The 20,642-nt window shown below is 39.4% G+C and overlaps 1 protein-coding gene across 2 annotated transcripts in view; it reads left to right on the top strand.

The window, feature by feature from the left end:
* The window catches only part of TAOK1 (TAO kinase 1), a 72,071-nt gene that overhangs the window by 26,957 nt on the left and 24,472 nt on the right, over nucleotides 1-20,642 (top strand). The window contains exons 1-9 of one of the 2 annotated variants that reach the window (XM_072882164.1): nucleotides 4,407-4,425; nucleotides 5,225-5,451; nucleotides 9,624-9,695; nucleotides 12,665-12,766; nucleotides 14,114-14,159; nucleotides 15,067-15,163; nucleotides 15,949-16,062; nucleotides 16,838-16,929; nucleotides 19,465-19,558. In XM_072882164.1, coding sequence (XP_072738265.1) covers nucleotides 5,320-5,451; nucleotides 9,624-9,695; nucleotides 12,665-12,766; nucleotides 14,114-14,159; nucleotides 15,067-15,163; nucleotides 15,949-16,062; nucleotides 16,838-16,929; nucleotides 19,465-19,558 — 749 coding nt within the window. In that variant the 5' untranslated portion in view covers nucleotides 4,407-4,425; nucleotides 5,225-5,319. Of the gene's footprint in view, nucleotides 1-4,406; nucleotides 4,426-5,224; nucleotides 5,452-9,623; nucleotides 9,696-12,664; nucleotides 12,767-14,113; nucleotides 14,160-15,066; nucleotides 15,164-15,948; nucleotides 16,063-16,837; nucleotides 16,930-19,464; nucleotides 19,559-20,642 lie in introns of those variants that run through there. The other variant, XM_072882163.1, reaches the window with a different exon arrangement.

Genomic DNA, 20,642 nt, shown 5'->3' on the forward strand with positions numbered 1-20,642 from the left:
GTTTTATTTTGTTTTGTTTTTCTGGTGGTTGTCTTATTCCCCTTCCGACTTTGAGTAAGAAGACCTGCGAAGGACCAGTAGTTTTCTGTGTTGAATATTCACTTCATAGTCTTTGCTGTTAGAGTGTGCAGCTCTAAAGATTGTAGGTGCTATAACTGGTCTCCTGGTTGGTTGGTTTGTTTTTAAAGTGTCACCTATATTCTATCAGGGAAAAATACATAATGTACCTACATTTGATACTAAAGATAAGTTTTTATAGATTTTACTGTGTTAAGCATATCATATAGCAGATGACTATAGCATAAAACAAGATCTATGTCTCAAACTGCAAATAATTTTTTGTTTCTAATTCAGTAATGGAGGACAGCATTCCTGTCAGCCTCATTAGCCATCGTAGGAGACCGCATAGCGTGCCTCTTGGTACCTGGTGAAATGGAGAGAGACACAGGATGATGGATGTGTAAATCTGTTTGTTGTTTCCATTTTGTGCTCACGTGGTATTTGTTTAACTCAGGTTATAATATTCTTGTGCATAGAAGCTGAAGGGTGTTGAATATGTTGATTCCTTGAAAATTCATGTGTACGGACAAAGTGTGCTGCTTTTTAATGCTAATAATCTACAGGCGAGCCTGTATTGTAATTTGGTTTCTGCAAACTTTTGAACCATCTTAAGGAACTACAAATGCTTTGATGCATCTCATGGTTAGTGTAACCAAATACCTTCTAGTCACTGTCACTCTCATTGAGTTCGTCTGGATGTGAACTTGAGAAATAATACGACGGATAGGTGGAAATCTCAGTACGTAGGTTCCCTTCTCCTTTTGCAGGGAAGGTTAAGTATATTCTCTTCTTAGTACATTGGTTTATTACATGAAAACAATTATCTATGACACTGACAGCCATCAGACATTTTACTGTGGACAGATTTTAATTTCTCTGAGGTCTCTGTAGCATAAGACTTAAATATGCACTTTAAAAATGGCAGTTGACCATTTAGAGCTTGGCTTGTTCTGCTCTGCAGGATCCCAGGGGATGTTAGTCACAGGGGTGGGTCTTGAGCTTGAGATGACATGGCAGGGAGGCAGAAAACTCAGAAGAGAACAGGTCTTACCCCGTCCTCATCTTCAGCTTCCTTATGTCAGTGGTTCAAGGGGTGTGTGTGTGTACATTTAATATAGCCATAATTACAGGGAATGTGACATCTTATTGATTCATAGACTTTTGTGGATGTGTGCACGCAGTTTCTACTAACTGCTAGTTGTTCAGATGAAAGCAATTTGATAAAACATTTTGGCCTGTAATCGGTGTAATTTACACTAGTAATGGTACCACTAACTACATGTAGTTAGTTCAGCCTACTGTATAGAAATAGAGTTGGTCTAGTCTTGTGCTTTGGCCATTCCCTGGTTTATTTTGAATCTTTCTCATATTCCTACATCACCTTGTTGGTTATGAGTGGAATTGATCTAATTACCAGTAGTTGTGTTTATGCAATGCAATATTATCTTTTTGTATGAGTGACAACTAGGAAAAAAATGTGGAATTTATTTTACCTAATTTTAGCAAGCCTGCAAGGTGGCTTGTAGGTAGACTGCCTCTTCAGCCAGCAGAGACACGGGCACAGTCAGAGCGTGCCGTATCCTGTTTGCAGTGCCTGTCCCTTGGCCACAACCAGGATCCGGCCACCTGATCTGAGCTGTCTAAGGTGAGGTGATGAGTCCCATTCACTGGGAACAATAATGTTTAACAGTATAGCTGCACCGATGCAAAAAACCTGGAGTAAAGAGACTGCATCATTGGGAGAATGTGAAATACGTAAGTGCAACTTGACTATAATTTAGAAAACCAGCTGCCTGCTGGTATATGATTTAATTTTCAGTGCAGTTTAGTCGCAGGGGTTTTTTTAATCTTAGGACTCTTCTCTATTTTTAATACATTTAAAATAATGCAATAACCACGTTGCATGCCACTTCTAACTGCACTTCCATTTCCCCACAGTGTTCAGGTGTCATTATTGCAAGGCAGGAGGCAGAGCATCTCAGCTGCTGGCACTGTCGGGCTTTGGCAGGCAGCGCGCGTTGTCTGGGTAAAAAGAAGACTGAGGGAATTGTAGCGTCCATAAAAATGGGAGCACTTTATTAAGCAAGACTGTGTAAAGCTTTCTTATGGATGGAATGTACATTAATGCATTTTATTGTTCCATCTAAGCAGGTCAAATGATAAGCATGGTGTCACATACACGTTTGTGACTGTTCTGTTAAATAGGTTTTAATACTTAATGTTTTTATTCTCATGCATTTCAAAGCAGCAATTATTTCCAAGAATAAAGATAATTAAATTTGTCTCGATGCTCTCAGGATTAAAGGGGAAAAAGCTATATTTTAAGGTGTACCACAATAGATGAGGAGTTCTGCTCTGATGTGCCACGCGAAGTCCGGCAGCGCAGTAGCCAGTCCCGTACCACTTCTGCACGTATTGTCAATGAGCCTGGTAAGAGTTTTAGCAGCGGTAAAAAGTGTTGCCTGTTGATGACATTTCAGAGGCATGCTCAGAAATGATGCCAAGAACGAGTCTGGTGGCTGGTTTGGCATCGGCGGTAAGTGGGGAGGGGGAGAAAGCTGTAATCCATCTCGGCTGTGTGTGCGCGCAGGGTTTTTCTCCTGGCTCTGGCTCTCACACGCACGCTCGCTCGCGGGGACATGTGACTTTTGGCCATATTAGCAGGTTTATCCAAGCCTAGCCCCTCTGACTAACAGATGTAGGGAAAAGGGCATTCTGGGATTGCAGCAGTTGCTTTTGAACAACAATGTCCTTTTTGTAAGAATCTGATGCTTCTTAAAAGATGGAACATGACATCATTACCGTCGATCCAAGAAACATTCCTTCAATAATACTGAGTGTGCTCTGGTTATCAGCTCCCTTCCCCCAGCTCCTTTCTCTCGCTTTTCTGACTGATGCTTTTTGTCTATTGTTTCATCGGGGGCTGTAAATGTGAAACAGTTGTCTTTCAGTGTTATGTGCTTTTTAGAGCTGGAATCAAGTGGAATATTGTTAGCTTATTTGAAAGAAAGAAAGAAAAATAACAAAAACCCCAACTTTTCTTCCAGTTTTCATAAATGTAGCATGGTTCAGGTACGGGCTGAATTGAAGCTAATTATTTCCCTTCCCACACGGTATTAGTTACTGCGTTATGCAACGGAAGGTGGAGATATCGCAGTCCCGTTCCTGTGCATCTCACTCGGCTTCCTTGGCAGCTGGGTATGTCGTGTGCTGATGCCGTCTGCTCCGAAGGCTCTTGTAATGATCCCACATCGATACAAAATGTGTGTGTGTGTTCACAAGTGCAGTACAGCAGAGTTGTGAGAAGCTGCATGTTTTCTGTGTGTGTATATATGTTTTTATACTTGGTCCACTGCTGGGATTTGAATGTCGGTTTTTCCGTAGCCCCTGAGAGCGGGCTATCATGGAAACACGTTTTGGGTTGCATCATAAATCTTTTTGAATGCTGACTGCTTGGAGGAAAGCTATAAAATGCTGGATTTTGCTTCCCTTCCCTGCGTTCTCTCTCCCACGCATGTCTTCATCAGAAAAACTGGAGACTCTTGCAGACTTTACAACTAGGTATGTCTTGGCTGTCTCTCGCACAATCGTGCTCTCCTTGTAGCGATGCTGGCAGTTATTTGAACTAACAAGGAGCCGGCAGTCTTTGGCACTTTCACATGCTGCAACTGTCTAGAGAAGAGTACCACTGAGCATAAACATGCAGGAGTATGTCTTTTTCCATCCTTGTAGGAATTGCTCCGCAGGGAGGGGAAAACAAATGATTCATTGGTGATCTAGAGGCTTGGAGAAAGGTGGAGTTACAGTGTCCAGAAAAGGAGGAAAAATAGATAGGGATAGGGCCTTCTGATATGTTGGTTAAGCTCAGGTTTGTTGTCTTTTTTTTTTCCATTATGAAGATGTAAAACTTTTTTAAAAAACAAATTTGAGATATGAAATATGAATTTAAAAAGCACAAGTCTTGACCAGACAGGGATTTTTGGAAAGAAGTGAGCTGTGTGATTAGCTGTTTGCCAGTGACACAGAATTGTTTTTATTGGTGACACTCTACAGGGAGCTGAGAGGAAATCTCAATACCCAGGCCCTTCCTTTAGGAGGGAAAAAAAAAAGTGCATTTTACTTGTAGTGGTTGTTTGGTTTCACCTGTTGTAAAGATACCGTAAGATCTTAGCACAACTTGAAAGTATATTTTTATTCTGGGTAGATTCCAAGACACACTTTGAGTAAATGGAAGCAAATGCACGGTGCAAACAGAAAGGATTTCATCCGTTCCCAATGGCGTCTGAAGTTGCAAGTTCCCCTGAAGAAAGTGTTTGCCAATGGGCTATTGCAGAAGGCTGTATCATGTGCTGTCACAATTAAAATGTACGTTTGCATCTGCTGAAGCAGAGTAGAAAGACACGCGTCGTGTGGAACTGGGTATCTCCTGTTCTGGATGCTACTCCTCTAGAGAAGGGGTTGCAAATAAGAATCTGAAGAGGAGGCACTTTAAGATGGAGATCTTTAATTTAGATAAGAGAAAAAAACAAAAAGGACCATGATTTAGTTGTGGAAGGAGAAGCTTTAGAGAGGTCTCCACGTGCAGGCTGAAATGAGTAAAAATCGATCACTGGCTGCTTCTTAACTGGAGTACAATTGCAGAAGAAAAAAATGCTGACCTGAATTTAAAAAATGTAAATACAGATTAATAAATAGCAGTGGTGGTTCATACACGTCATACTTGTACCATATATCTTGTCTTGCAAAGACCATGATATATATATATGCACTTGTGTCATCCACTTCACAAAGTCCAAACAATACTTCAAGACACAGTGGGTGTAACTCTTGAGAGGGAGGGCGTCAAGGTAATACGGGCTCACTAGTGACAAACTGGTTATCGCTATAGGTTGGAGAGATTCTGTTGGCCGCTCCGCAGGTGACTGAGCAGGTGCTGGAGTAAGGAATCTGTCTCATTTTGTGTTTTGATTTTGGTTTGTGTTCTGTAGAAAAGCTTGACTGCTGTCACAGTGGGACCGTGACATTTTCCCAGCAGATAGGTTGCGTTGCTTCATGCAACAGGGATGCTTGCTGTGGAAGAAGTGGAAGCTGTTCTGCTGTAGCTTTGTTTCTGGCTCTTTGAGAAGAGGATAATCAGTGAAGGATTGCAATCTTTGTCTTGCAGTAATCCATGCTGAAGAGGCTCCATTCATACAGATGAACCAAGGGTTGAGGCAGCACTTTAAACCCAGATAGTCGGTCGGCTAACTGCCCAGCAGGATGCCATCAACCAGCCGAGCGGGCAGCCTGAAGGACCCAGAAATTGCAGAGCTCTTCTTCAAAGAAGATCCAGAAAAGCTCTTCACAGATCTCCGAGAGATTGGCCATGGAAGCTTCGGAGCAGTTTATTTTGTAAGTAGCTCTGTGACTTGTGAATTTTAGCTGTGTGTCTTTTTATCTTTAAACTGTGGATGTAGACTTTTTGAATGTATTGAGGAAAAGAAACTACTGTGAATCTTTCTGCATGGTGTTTGGGGCAGAGATGTTTTCTTGTGTGTCTGTACGGTCTCAGTCCGTTCACAGACTCACAGGATCTGTAAGGTGTTTGCATACAAACTGAAAATAAAAACTGGAAATGGGGCCTTGCCCAGTGCTCTTAGGTGCATCGTTACGCTGCAAGCAGGGATTTATCTGCAAATTAAAACATGGACTTCTGCTCCATCGATTCTGACTTGCAACGCAGTTCTCTTGGTCTGATCGTCTCCTTATCTCTTGTCCATGGAGAGAAATTGAGTTCTCTCTCCCTTTGTGCATGCCCCCAGGCTCCCTTAGAGCCATTCGTTGTGTTTGACACCTGAATGTTGGTGCTTTTGTTGTCATTTTTCCTGTCACATCCTTCCCTACTGCAGCAAGAATCCCAGTATTCATCTGCATAAAACTTATTTGATGTGAACGTCTGGACAGCAGAATTTTTACCAGGCTGCTTGTATAGCTCAACCAGAGGATGTCTCATGGTAACCTCATTTGTAGGTTGCTGTATGTTAACCAAAGTGCATACTGTGAGACCTTCATTAAAAAAACATTTTCCTCAGAAAACCTTTTCACATTTATAATTATGGGAGGTGTGGCCAAACCTGCCAATTTTCCTGCAGAAAACCATTTGTGTCAGTATTTTATGAGATGCCTATTCATTGTTAATAATTGAAGCAGACCATGTTGGGAACCTTCCAGCACAAATTTAATGCAGCACAGATGAACTAATTAGGAAAAGCTTCTTAATTTTGTTCCCTGCTTAAAACTATGAGCCACCACTGTCTGGGAACAGATCTGGGGGAGGAAGTGTTTTCTAACGAAACAGTACTCACCTGCAGCCTTTACTTCATCTTATTTTCTCACTTTGGTTAAAGAGTGGATATAAAAGGAGGGAACTGACAATTCTGTCTTCCTGCTATGTGGAAATATTACTGAAATTTTTCGGGAACACTGTATCTTCTATAGGCGTGCATGAACCACACAGGTGTGGAAAACCAGCATACAGCTAGAGGTAACCTGCGAGCTGTGTGCTAACAGCATTCCCAAGCATCAGCAAGAAGCTGCCGTCGTGGCATTTGTAGACTGCCTGAACTTTGTAGTTGTGTTAAGGGCTGATTGCCCATTACCAGCTCCTTCTGCAAGATCGAAAGTAAGAGGTCATTAATTTCTAGGCCCTTCTTTCTCTTTTTTCCCCACCATTTTAGACTACCAATTCATTATAGGTTGGTATTTATTCGCTAAAGAGTGCAATTACTTGACGGTGTTTGGATTGTGCTTCTTTGACAGAAAGTACATCTAATTTGGCACTTGCAAAAAGACAAGTGTAAGCAGTGCATCGCACTACTCCAACCCGTTTGGGGGCTTTATTTTTGTCGAGTAAGGGAGAGTTTCCAGCAAAGAAGATACGCTGTTGCTATTTCTGTGGTATGAAGTTTTAACCTATAAGTTTTGTATTATGGTATCTTTTTAGTAGTAGCAGGTCTAAGATCTTGAATCTGAAACTGTTTCACGCAATGTACTGGATACCTGAAACAGAAGCCCGAAGATGAGAGAGACAACATGGAGGGAGAAATTTAGTGTAAATTAAATAAGCATGAAGAACTAAGCTAGAGGAGTGTATGTCTTGGGTCCTTTATTCCTCTGTAAAGTTACGGAAAAAACTTATCTTAAGTTTCTTTAACAAGATTTTGATTCTGCTAATGCCAACAATTAAACTTTCTCTAATCGATGTAATATTGGATTGTAGTTAATAACTGCTTAAAAGCATACTACCAAAGCTGATGACATACTCCACCTTTTCTTTGCTCATGCTTTGCTTGTATCACTGCTGAAGTTACTCTGGTCACCAGATGTTGATCCTTTCAATGGAGTTTTTGGAGGAAAGCAGGATATATGTGCATAAATGTCTGCCATAAAAGAAGCCTCGTTCATTTGGATTGCTTAAGTTAGCTGGCCTTGTAACATCTTCATGGCTTTTGTCTAGGAACCATCTTTTTTCAATTATTCAAGATCACAAGGAAACTGAAAAAGCGAATGAAGCGAATGTAACATTCATGGGGTGTCAGCTGTGATGGTTCTCTCTCTGCCCGGCCATAGCAGTGGAGGACTGTAGGTGTTAGGCAAACGCCATCAGGGGTTGCTTGCTTGGGTTTTCTAATACGTAGCAGCCCCGCCACCAGTCTGCTTTCACTGCGTACAGCCTGGACCAAAAATGTTGATGATAAATAGATGTGGGAGTAATTAACAAGTAGAAAAATCCATATAATCCTGAAATCTCCCCCTGCATTTTTTTAAAATGCAGTTTGGTCTTTCGTTGTTAGTGGTACCTACCTTTCCTTCCTTTTAGCGATGATCACGAGCAGGGGTGCTATATTCATCTTACATGGTAACTGGCTAAGAGTGTTCACTCTTGTCTCTTTGTTTCTGTTACATCCTGCAATGGGAAAGTTTCTTTTTTTTTTTCTTTCATAATTGACATGAATTTTGCTGGTTCACCTCATGGTTTTAGTTTCTTAGAAACTGCAAGTCTGGCACCTCTGAATCATTTTGGTATTATCCTTACCCTACTCCCTGCTCTGCAGTGTAATAATAGCTTTCACTTGACACAGGAAACCTACTACACTGGAACACTGCAGATGGAGCAGAAGAATAACCCACTCTCTTTTGTTAGAGCTGTGTTCCTTCTGCTCTACTCTAGTATTTTGCTTGCCTATTTTATTGCAGTTTTTCACTTATTTGAACATTTCAGAGATTGTCTTGAATTAGTAAAGATCTAGGAGTTAGAATTTTATTCTTCCTTTTTTGTCTCCAAAAACCAAAAATAGTCATGTCCCCCCCAGCCTTAGCGGTACTGTAATATCAGCGAGACAGTAGGAATGAACCTCTCAAACAGAAGGAAAACTAAAAATAGTATTGGTTCAAGCTTATCGTAACTGGTTGAAATAAAGACTGATGGGGAATTATGGGAATCTCTTTAATGAACGGCAGAGTTAAAACATGACTGAAAAACTGTTTTACAAAAGGCAGAGTCCCAGTACTTCATTAATCCATGTTCTGATTAGCTGTGCTTGATAGTACAAATGTATTAAAAATCAGCATTTTCATCAGTCATCAGTGAATGCTTTGGTGCACATTATTTTGATTTATATCATTTGGCTTTGTATCCAAGTTGATTATTCTTATCAGAGAGGCTCAGAGGTCTTTTCCTCCACCACCCTCCCATGCCGCTGAAATCCTTGACAGAGGAGAGGCTGGGGTCTTGTCTGGAGCCATCCTTCCTGCAAGGTGGAGCACCGCTGCCTCTTCTCCTGCCAGGGTGAATGAGCCATTGCTTTGGTGCTAAATTAAACAAAACTTCTTGTCTTATCCTGGATTGCTGCTGTCTGAAGTCAGGAGGTCTGCCTTTGAAGTGTGAAAAACCATGTACATTTATTGTGCAGTGTAAATAATATTATTATTGGACTGAGAAAGTGAAAGTCTGAATGGGAATCTGAGGATGGGTCTCTCAGATCGCTGCCACCTCTCTGTCCCTCATCTGCCTTCCTCTAAGACACAACAGCTAATTTGTGGGAGCACTGGGGAGAAAGCTGCCGGTGTCTGGAGCAGGTATCTCCTGCGCATCCTGTGACATCTTTGCTTATGTTTGGAATGGAACAAGGGGGCTGAGCCTTGCTTCTGTTTGGTTTGGAATGGACCTGGGCAGGGAGAGAAGTTGATTTAGGGGAAATCCATTCTACTTGAATCAGAGCTGCTTTTGTAAGCTATGATTTTTAGTTTAGAAGTGACAGTACTCGACTCCTGCAGAGACTTGCTGGATGCTGGGCACGGAAAATTGTTGTACCTTGTCTCACAAACAGGAGGTGATCTTTAACTCTGGAAGGAAATTTCTAATAGATGCAGCAGTCACACCCCTTGGAAGATATTTCAGTTTAACTCTCTGCAAAAGTTAACTAATGGATAAAGATTTGTCATTGTTTCATTGTATGTTTGGTTTACATCTTGTGAGAAATCATGATCTGAAGATGCTGATGCATCATGTTTTCATGTTACAGGCACGCGATGTGCGCACCAATGAAGTGGTGGCCATCAAGAAAATGTCATATAGTGGAAAGCAGTCCAATGAGGTATGTAGAACATGTTGCTTATTAAATCTTGACCATTGCAAATACTTATTATATGGGATGATTTTAATTAGCTTGGATTACAACAAGAGAGATCTTTCCTATAACTGTAAAGGTGAATGAGGATACTGTGTAAACAAAATAAATTAGTTTACTGTTCACAGTGTATTTCTGCCTAATCTGCTCCTGGAAAAGATGGGTAGGACTCATTGCTTCCAGACTCAAAGGGCTCTTCTATGGGACCACATAAATGTGTAGAAAGCAAAAAATAAAATTTAAAATGGTAGTTTTGTATGTTAGTATGTGTTGTTGCCCTTAAACATTCCATTTTAAATACTTTTAAAATAACCATGTTGCTTACTGGACAAAGGAATGATAGCAATGGATGCAGTAGTGAAAGATTCAGAGGGAATCTTGCTTGTACAAAGTAGTAAGGCAGACTGCATCCTTCCCTGGAATGACTGTGCTGATGAGGAGCTAAAACAAAAGCAAACCAGCAGTGAATGAATGAGTGTGAAAATCTGAACAGCAGCCTAATTATGGAAGAACTGCCAGAGCTAGGGATTAAGGCAGTCTTTGCAGAGAGGTCTGTAAAAGTAGGCCTCTGAGATTTAAACGTTAAGTGTTTTCACGGCCACCCCAGATGTGTGGTTTTTCCCTAGGACGCTTAACAGATAATTGATTTTATACTTGAAATGTTTAAGTGCTAATACAAATTCTTGAAAAACCCAACATGACATGAACGGCTGATTTGGTATTATTTCTGGTAAATGACATCTATCAAATTGTGGCATGATTTTTTCAACAGAAGTATTTATTGTAACCATGTTGTTTGAGGCATTTATGGTTCCCTCCCTCCATTCTCTATATTCCAGTCCTAGGAGCAGTCTTGCTCCGATGAGTTTGACTAACAACTCATTGCTTTCTGTGCCTGCCTTTTGTGTATTGATCATCTGCGCTACAAGGAGCTGAACCATTCCTTCCTTTCTCTGTGCATGTGTGTATGTATCTGTGTAGGAGGTAGAGGTGGCAGTGTCTCTCCAGCAGTCCTAAATTCTAGCTTCGTAGTTAAATTTGCTATGCGTTTTTCTATTTTGTCACTGCGGTGACTTGTTTAACTGTGTACTGATGAAAGAATAATTTGTACTTACTACTTGTCCTACTGTTTTAATTACTGTGAGCTATAAATACTCCATTCACATGAATGAAACAAACTGTGCATGCTTCAGAAATAGCTTTTGTTTGTCTTCAATGCATATGTTTCTTTATTTTGAAGAAAGTAATAAGACCAGGATTAAAACACTTTCTATTTTACTTCTATATTTATTTGTTTTGTTCAGAAGTTTGCTAGAGTTATGATCTAGCCTATGTAAAGAAAATTGATTAAGGGCATTCTAGTAACGTTTGTATTTACTTTGGTTTCGTAATAAGATTTTATCATTGGTGGGAACAATTATTCTCTTAAATAAGGACATTTTTTATTCTAAAAATAAGTTTAAAACCTTTGAAATATGTAGTACTGTGCTCTTAATGTGATCTTGGAGCTTTTTTTTTTACACAGGAAATCATGAATACGTCTTGACTGATATATCACCTCTTTCTTCCCAATATAGCAGTTTAGCGTGGCACTTTCTTGGTTTGGCTTTTATTGCTTAGTACCTCAAAGCCTTCAAGGCTAAAAGTAAAAGGCAACTAAGTCGTTCTTGTACTGGAACAAGGGCGTCAGAGAGAGAGATTATGTTAGTGTAGCTGCACTAACGTCATTCTCATGAAGTCTCTGATGTTGAGAATGCTTAGTCAATAAGCTGCCTCGGTTGTGGCTACCATGTTCCCTGCTTTCATTTGTTTCTCTAACCATAATATTTTTATTGAGCATTTGGGGTTTTGTACATGTTTTCCAAAGCGTTTGGGTATATGGGACCTCTGTCCATCTATGAATCCTAGCCACATGCATACACCTGAAGAAGTGTGTGCTGAGAGATTAACGGGACCTGGAAAACAGCTTTTGAACCTTTTGGTGTTGGGTGAGGTTTCTCTACTTCTGATTAACTTCAGAACTGATACTCTTTCTCGAAAACATTTTCAGTGTCAACACTGCTGTGTTGATGTCTGCATACTTCAATGGTTTCAGCTACTGCATTTATTTCTGAAAAATATTTTCTGGTAGTTGTAGTTTTGCAGTTGCACTTAAGCTTTTGCCTTTCTTGCCAGAGGAGGTGTGGATGTGCAGCAAATGGGAGGACTTGGTGATTTCCTCCGAGGGGAGTAATGGCAGTGTCTAGGTTTTCTTCTGTTCTTTAAAGTTGCACTGGCAGAGCTCCCTGTATTATAAACGTGGATTTTGTTTTATCTGTTTATTCTCTTACTCCTGCAGAACCTTTCCCTTATCTAGTAGGTAACTCATTTTAAATCGGTCCTTGTAAAGACTAAACTGGTAATGGAGAAACATTATCAAGAATGTAGTCAGATATTTGGCGGCTGATAAATGGAGCCTCATCCAGTGTAATGTAGTTACTAGTAGGGATAGGTCTTTATATCCAGAAGAGTTAAGTGAGAGACAGCTGATCCTGCCAAAGGACACTTGTCGTCGCCATCTCTTTCAGGTTGGGATGTATGTTTGATTTGACAACAGAAATGGTATCCCTTAAAAAAAGGATTGCTTCTTTTTTGAGGACTTTCTTGGATATTAAGTGTTTAGCAGTATATCCTATGCATACCTATAAATATAAAGTATTACGTTGATGAGAACTCCTTAGACCCTTCCCATACAGCCTAATTGATCAACTTCTTATTTTGTAGATTTGTTGAGGACTTAAGGAGTGGCCATCATGGTGTTGATGTAAATTTATTTTGATTTGGAACCTTAAGATGGTTTTGTCTCTTAAAATAATTAAATGGCACACTAACTTAACAACAACCAAAAAAAAGGTAACAGTTTTATAAAGTCTTTCTATTCCTTTTATTTTCTACAGAAATGGCAGGATATTATTAAGGAAGTCAAGTTCCTCCAAAGAATAAAACACCCTAACAGTATAGAATACAAAGGCTGCTATTTGCGGGAGCATACAGCATGGGTAAGCATCTGCTGCACTCTGCACTTCTCTTGCCTTGGTTAAGGGCGCTTTAAAATATCTCCAGCTGGCTTTCAAGAGGCACCTGAACATTTCCATGGCACAGACTCAGATGAGAGTAGCCAAGGACCTTACAGATGCTCAGCAAAACTGCCTGTAGTTTTTGGAAAGAAGACTTAGGGAAATTTTCCTCTCACTTGCAGAGTAAGGTGATTGTGCTGTTGTTCTAGTGTATTTAGCTTGATGGATGGGTATTTAAAATTAATAATGAGTGGGGGGACACACCCCCATCACTTTTCTTGCTGTAAGGAAAGGTGAGAATTTAACTTCTATTGACTGGGAGGCAAATATGGCAACTTTATTAGATATTTGCAGGTCATTTAACAACGCATTTGGTATGCCACTGAGCATTAATGGTTCAGTGCTTTACAGGTTGACTGAATATGTTTCAGAAGTAAGTGTTCAGTTGTATTTTAATGAAATAGGTTAGAATCTCTACTGATAATTGTAATTAAAGTATATTTTGAGCAGCCAATATTTCTACTATTTAACTAAATTCTTCTGTTGTATATTGTTTACATCTGTTGTCATTTTTGTGTGCGTGTGTTTAGGTAACAAAATCAAGTAGCTGGTTTTATCTCTGGCTGTCATCTCCTACTCAGTTTCATACATTTGATTTAAACAAACAAAAAACTGCAACCCTCCCCACCCCACCCCCCCCAAATGAAATTTGTTTTATTTGAGTTTGTTTGCATAAAAATGTGCATGTAGGAATAGATGCAATTGGCTGTGCAGAGGAAGCATTTTGTCAAATGAAAAGTGTGACGTAGCACCTCTCATTGACAAAATTTTTGTAGCATGATATAATAAAGAAATCATATTGTTGAACTAATAGTTTAAATTGTAAGTACTGCTCATATATTAGCTTCAGTAAGTCTGTAGGACAAAGTTTTAGTTTCTTTTTTTGAAATCTGACTGGGACAAAATCTTAAGTAAATCCCTAAATAGCCCTTTAATACTCCGATAAGCTTGTTAAGTGCAATTTAACATGCCTGTTAAGTACGTACATATAAAATAAGATATGTAATACAATACATAACTGGCTACGAATATGCTTTTGCCTTCCTTACGAGTTTTGTTGCTTGTATCTTACACGGGAAGGCTATGGTAATTCCAGTTAGAGCTGTCCTTATGGGAGGGGTCAGTGTGACAGTGCTACGATGGGGCTTATGTTACAAGTCTGCATTGTATGCACCAGTGATTATTTCTAGGTTTCTCCATAGAGATCTAGAAAATGTGCATTTACTATTAGAGATTTTCTAACAACTATTTTGATTTCTTCCCATACAGCTCGTTATGGAATATTGTTTAGGATCAGCATCAGACTTACTAGAAGGTATGTCATGCGTGTTTATTTGATTGAAAGTCAGAAGTATAGTACTGAAGTAGGAGGTTACAGCATCACAGAATTGTCCTTGAGTATATAGTTTTATTTGGGGGCAGAGTGTGTGTGAACAGTTGCAGTTTCTCAAATTCTCGCATGGCTGTAATGGTTTTTCTGTAGAATATCAGCTTTCCTAGATGCCTTGTTTCTCCTTGGTTCATGTTATTTTAAAGTTGTCAGTCAGCTATTTATTTTCTTCTAAGTTTTAGGTTCTCCTGTCATGACAGTTCAAGATTTATTTCTGAAAACCCTTGCTGTTGATCCTAATGCTTACTAACAACTGTAGGCCTGTTGACTAAAATAGCAGTGCAGCAGTATTAGGGTTTTGCTTGATGAGGTCTTTTGTTAAATGGTCATTTTTCTATCAGGCTTCTTGAAGTGAACTTTCTTTGAAGATATATGTGTGGCTAGTAAGTTGTTCATCTCCTTTCCTTGCCAGAAGCGTTTAAGGACAAAAGGCTGAGCTGCTGGAGAGTCATCTGTATTGCTACAGTTTATTCATGTGTGAATTGTCGTAAAGTTCTAGGGTTTGGGATTTAGCTTTATTAATGGAAAACTGAATATTGCGTCTCAAATAGGTATTTGGGAGAATGGTCACAGAACTGACAGGAAGGTAGTTAGTGGTTGCAACGTAGGCTCTTTTTGATAGTAAATAGCTGCTGTTTTATAGGTAGAAGATTACACCTGATTATGGAGTGTATGCTGTGAACTATTTTTATGTTTGCTTCTCGTACTGAACCTAGTAAAAATGAACTTTTAGTATTTTCTCTCTGTTTACATTGTTAACAGTACTCACTTGCATGCTGCAAACTGCATTGTTTTCTTTAATATTGAATTTCAAATAAATTCTTTCCTTAAGTTCATAAAAAGCCATTGCAAGAAGTGGAAATAGCAGCAATTACCCATGGTGCTCTCCAGGGATTAGCATACTTGCATTCTCACAATATGATCCATAGGTAAGTGGTTATACTTTTGCTGTCTCACACACTTACAGGTAATTTATTTCATTGATTGTATCCCCTTCATCCCAAATTTAGTATTTGTAAGCAGAGTTTTTCTTTTCACAATGCTTGTATGCTCCCTAACTAGTGATTCATAGTAGTCAAATACTAGCAAGCTATGTATCTCCATATGCACTATCTCTTACAGCTGGTGTTCATAATTTCTGCAGAATTGCTTTGAATCTGCTAAGCTTTTTAATACTTGATACGATGCTGATTGTTCCATGAAGCAGCGAATAGCAAGGCAGGCTGAGTTCACCTAAATAGCTTGTAGCAACTGCAAGGCAAAGATTGCTGGGGCAGGGGGAGCACTAATACTTGAAAAATTAGTTTTACGTGAACACACATGTTGAGAAGCACGCAGTAAGTATGGGATGCAAATGTTCTTTGTGTTCAAAGTACCTGCTGCATTTTAGTAGGATGAAGGATTTGAATAGTTACATTATTAGGACTTTCTGAAAAACATTTATAAAGGACGTAGTTGATTCACAAGGTTTTGCTGAACTGTATATGAAGCTTATCCAGGTATGCCATTTTAAGTTGATTTTTAAGACAAACTAGATTCCAAGATCAAGGGCCATGTCAAGCAATTAACCTAAAGATTAAAGATTTTGTGTTTGGAGGAAATGTGGGTATTCCTCAGCTTGGGCGTGTGAATACTGGTGTGTTTTGTAGTCTGTCCTATAGAAGGTTTTCATTTTTGGAGAGGAATAATACTGACATTTGTATTCTATAACCAGAGATATCAAGGCAGGAAACATCCTGTTGACAGAGCCAGGACAGGTGAAACTTGCTGACTTTGGGTCTGCTTCCATAGCATCTCCTGCCAACTCATTTGTGGGGACGCCATATTGGTAAGCCAAGAGTTGTATGCGTTTCTGGCTTTGTGAAGTAAAAGGATAATTTATTGGGTATTTAATATACTTGGGCTTTATTGGAGCTAGCTTTGTAATCTTCCGGATGTGGTAGTGATAAAATGTACTTTGCAAAAAAAGATTAAATAGTAATTAGGCTCTGACTTCAAGAAATTGTGAATCCTTGTATTTGTAGTTCACAAAAAGTAATAAAAATATTTTGTTGTTCCACTTAACCTGACTTTAAGTGGTAGAGGTGGGATTGAATCATCTGTAATATATTTTAATCACTCCCCCCAGTGGTTTTAACAATTCGTATGTTCTCACCGCGTCTGGTTGTTGAAATAACTGAAGTGTTTTTTCTTTCATAGGAAAAGCCAGGTTCATTGAACAAAACCCTTTGCAGATCCCTTGTATGCTTTTGATCTCTTACACCTAATCTGTGGTGTTGACACAACTGCATGCTATAACTATTTCACCAGAGTTGGCCAGCCAGCTAAACTATTGGAAATGTGGGAGGGCGAGGAGGTGGTGATACTCATAAATGGAGAGCTGGGCAAAGCACAGGAGAGCATCACGCAGCCTCTCTATAGGCTTGTGACTACTGAGGGTGCCTGGTCTTTGTTCCCAGTATCCCATGTTCGTACCTGATACTTTGGGGAATTATTTGTTTACGGTAGCTGAAATCAGTGAAACAGCTTGTTTCGTTGAAATAGTGATGATGATAATGTGTTCCACTGCACACAATTTTATGAGCACTGATTTCCTATTTTAGGATGGCCCCAGAAGTGATTTTAGCCATGGATGAAGGGCAGTATGATGGCAAAGTAGATGTTTGGTCTCTTGGAATTACCTGTATTGAGTTAGGTAAGTTATTTTATTTGAAAAATGATGAAATGTAGTTATTTAATACCTAGAACTTATTCAGCTGAATCACAGCGCAGAAGATCTATGCTTCCTTCCTTGTCCTGGTTTCTCTGGGACTTGAGTTGTAGAGAAAAGAGCTAAATGTGCCCTCTAGAATTCAAGACCAAGTCTCCAATTTGATGTTTATTGAACTGGTGTTTTCATTACCTGAAGAAAAAGAGTTATATAGACAAAGAAAATAGCCAAGCTATATCACTAAAGGTGTTCACATTCTGTGGGAGAGGCAGTTAACTTCTGAACTGAAAAACAGTCTATTTGCTGAACAGCTTTAGAAATGAACCATTGACAGTACCAGTGTGGAAATATATGTAATGATATAAGTTGATATTGTTTGCATGAAAATTTAAGGTACATTAACAAATCCTGCAATAATGAAGTTTTGCAGAAGTGGACAGCTTCAAAGCTACATTCAGTGTATGTTGTCACTTGTTAATAGATTTGGCTGGAAAATCTTTTTTTTTGTTTGTTTGGGTTTTTCTAAGAAAAAGATACGGAATAATTCAGTTTTGAAGTGGTAACTATAAATCAAACCCCAAAGAAATGATGGCACTGCCATTACAACAGACTCCTTAAAGCAGAACGTCCATTTAAAAAGACTGTGTTCGTATGGCATTCTATTTAAATTTAACATGTAGTATTTTATTGGAATGAAAATACACTTACTGAACCACAACACCATGCACAGCACTACTCAGATTTTAGGCAGGATCCAGCTCTCTAGAAGCACTTGTCTGTAAGTTTTTCTCAGGATGGTGAGGTTCAGTGCTGTTCGTTGCACCTGAGGCTGTCCTACCATCCTTGTCAGATCTCATTGCTCGAACTCCAAACCAACCTCGGTGGAGGATCAGCCTGGCCGGGCAGCAAGGTCTCTCAGGAACACGCTAATCCATGTGAACTGCACGGTTTAGCTAAAAATGCTGTCTGGCATTCCAAACTGTCAACTTCATTGTCTTCCAGGACACAAAATAGATTCTTTCTTCAGAGCAGAGAATTTTTATTTTTTTTTTTTTGGTTGCCAATATAAAGCAAGTTGAAGGGGTGTGACTGTCATGACAGAATGCTGCTCGGAGTGGAGTAAGGAGACTTGGCTGGCTGCAGCGCTCCAGGAATGCAGTGAGCTCATGGCCACCACACCCCCGGGTGCCTTACTGCACGTTGCCTTTTTGCAATATGAAGCGTTAGGCTTCGTCTACAGCTTCTAGCGTGGTGGGAGGTGAGACTAGGTCAGGACAGTAAAGCGTTGTAGGCTGGGTCGGTGTGGTTATCTCATTTGTGTTGGTTGGAATAATCATGGGAAGAAAGCGGAAAAATGAGACATCTAGTAGTCTTCTCAAACTATTACTTAGTCTTAGAAATGGCCTCATTGAGGGCTCAGTTTCAGTGTTTCCTAAGGATTTTTATTTTATTTGGGTGAGTTAAGAGAAAAAAGAGAAAACAGTCAGTTAAAATAGTTTAATGGATAAACAGTCTGATCCTTGATAGCGGCAACTGGTTGTCTGACAGATTAGAGAAGATAAAGTGCTACATTTGAGGAAAGGCTTAACTCCTCAGTTTACCTGTTCTGAGGAATTTGTAGGGCTCAGTCTATCATCTGATAGCAATGAGTGAACAGTGATCTCTGATACATAGCTTACCGCTACTATTCGACTCAAAATTAAAAAGCAGAATGAGAAAACTAGCATTATTTTTTCTTTGTTTGTTTTTTTCAGGAAGGAAAGTTTTCTGTTACATTTTCACTAGTATAGGAATGTCCTCGTGGCCTGACCAGCTTCTCTGGAATGTTTATGGCGAGGCTGAGCTTTATAGGTTTACCCCATAAACATTCTGATGAAGCTTCAATTTTGTTGTTACAGTGAGATCATCTCCTTCCTCATTAAGCTTTCATGCTGTGTCAGTCTATAAGAGTAACACAAACTTGAAAGAGAGAGAAGAGCCAAAGAGAATGCAACTCTCAAAATAGTATAAAGAGTTGGCCTCTTACTGACTTCCTGCCCATGTGCTTAGTCAGTTAAGTGTGATTTGATGGTTCTTGTAACCAGCTTTTTCTTCATCACTGCTGTCCTGCTAGAATTAAATATTTGTTAGCTTTTTAGCGACTGTAGCTTAAAAAAAAGGGGGGGAGGGTATGAAACCAGGAATGCTTAGTGGCTAAAGACCGAGTATAGAGCTTACTGTTAACTTACTCCTATTTTAGTACATTAAAATGAGTCAGAGAACTCAACTATGATAAACCACGTAATTTAAAAGCTTGAGAGGACAAGGCATTTGATCTTCAAAGTGCTTTCATCTTCTGCAATGGTATAGGACATATGCCAACATATCTGTCTGATTGCAGGGTAGGGTTGGTTTGGGGTTCCGTGTTCAGGCAATAGTGATTCTGCTGATGTGGTTTTCTTTTTAAAGGGATGTAAACTAAAAAAGAGCAAAAACGTGAGACTATCTCCCTATATAAAAATTATTTTCTTTTGTGTGTAGCGGAAAGGAAGCCTCCTTTGTTTAATATGAACGCAATGAGTGCCTTATATCACATAGCGCAGAATGAATCCCCTACACTACAGTCTAATGAATGGTGAGTATTACTGAGGGAGGAATGTTGTAGGGAATTGCTGTAAATGGAGTGCTTTGTCATGCTGAGTTCTTGAAATGGCTGGATTCCTGTTGGGAGGATGTGAGCTGGAAGGTTCTTGTTAGGTTCACTATACATTTTATATACAAAATTGACCAATTACTAAATATGCATTTTAGACTCTAGAATGTAGTAGAAACAGGACATGCCGCTGGAAGAACATAAGATCCTGTAAAAACTTCAGTTCATGGGACCGTAAACTTTTGAAGCTCCCAGGCTAGCCAAAAGTGTGGGTTTTGGTGTCTTTTAATTACAAACCACACTGTCAATTCCTAAATCTTGTTTTGTTGAAGTATTGCTTTGCAAGATGAAGACACTGCTTGTGTGCGGCAAGTGTCTGTTGCACAAATTTCAGAAGAATAAAGCACAGTAGTAACAATTTGTGCCTCTCAGCCTCAACAACTGTCTTTTGAAACAGCAAACACAGTAAACTAATTTCAAAAGTTTAAAACTTCCTAATTACATTTTTCTGAGCCATAGTCCTAGGCCTCTAACAAAATACATTGTCTTTTGTTAAATTTTTTTTATAATGTATTTTAATAAATTTTTTTCTACTTTTGAGATTTTCTGGTTAGGCTATTTCACACCCTGGTGCTTGACAAAACATTAAACTCCTTCTATGCATTTTTTTCTGACCAAAGAATGCAATAATTTAATTTCCTGAAAAATTGCAGTAGCAAAAACCCCCATTATATGATGGGAGCGGTGGGGGAGGAAAGAAAGAAAACTTGTACAACTGATGTGCTGCTGTTTTCAGGGTATAATCCTGCCCTTCTGAAAACCTGTGTTCAGAGAAAGAAAGGGCAAAATACAGAATTCCAGCTTATGGAGGGAGAGATGTTACTAAACAAATCATTACCTTAAGTCTTAACTTGTGCCATTGCACGATAGTGTAGAAGTTGTGTCTGAGGGGCCAAAGGCATTTCAGGAATTGTGTGTTAATACAGTTTGCGGATGAAACACCTGTGCACAGAGGTGAAACAGGGCAGAGGCTCTGATTAGACCTTGAAGAGTTTGTGCAATATAG

Source organism: Ciconia boyciana, chromosome 17 (assembly GCF_034638445.1).
Source record: "Ciconia boyciana chromosome 17, ASM3463844v1, whole genome shotgun sequence".
In the NCBI taxonomy this organism is placed as follows: domain Eukaryota; kingdom Metazoa; phylum Chordata; class Aves; order Ciconiiformes; family Ciconiidae; genus Ciconia; species Ciconia boyciana.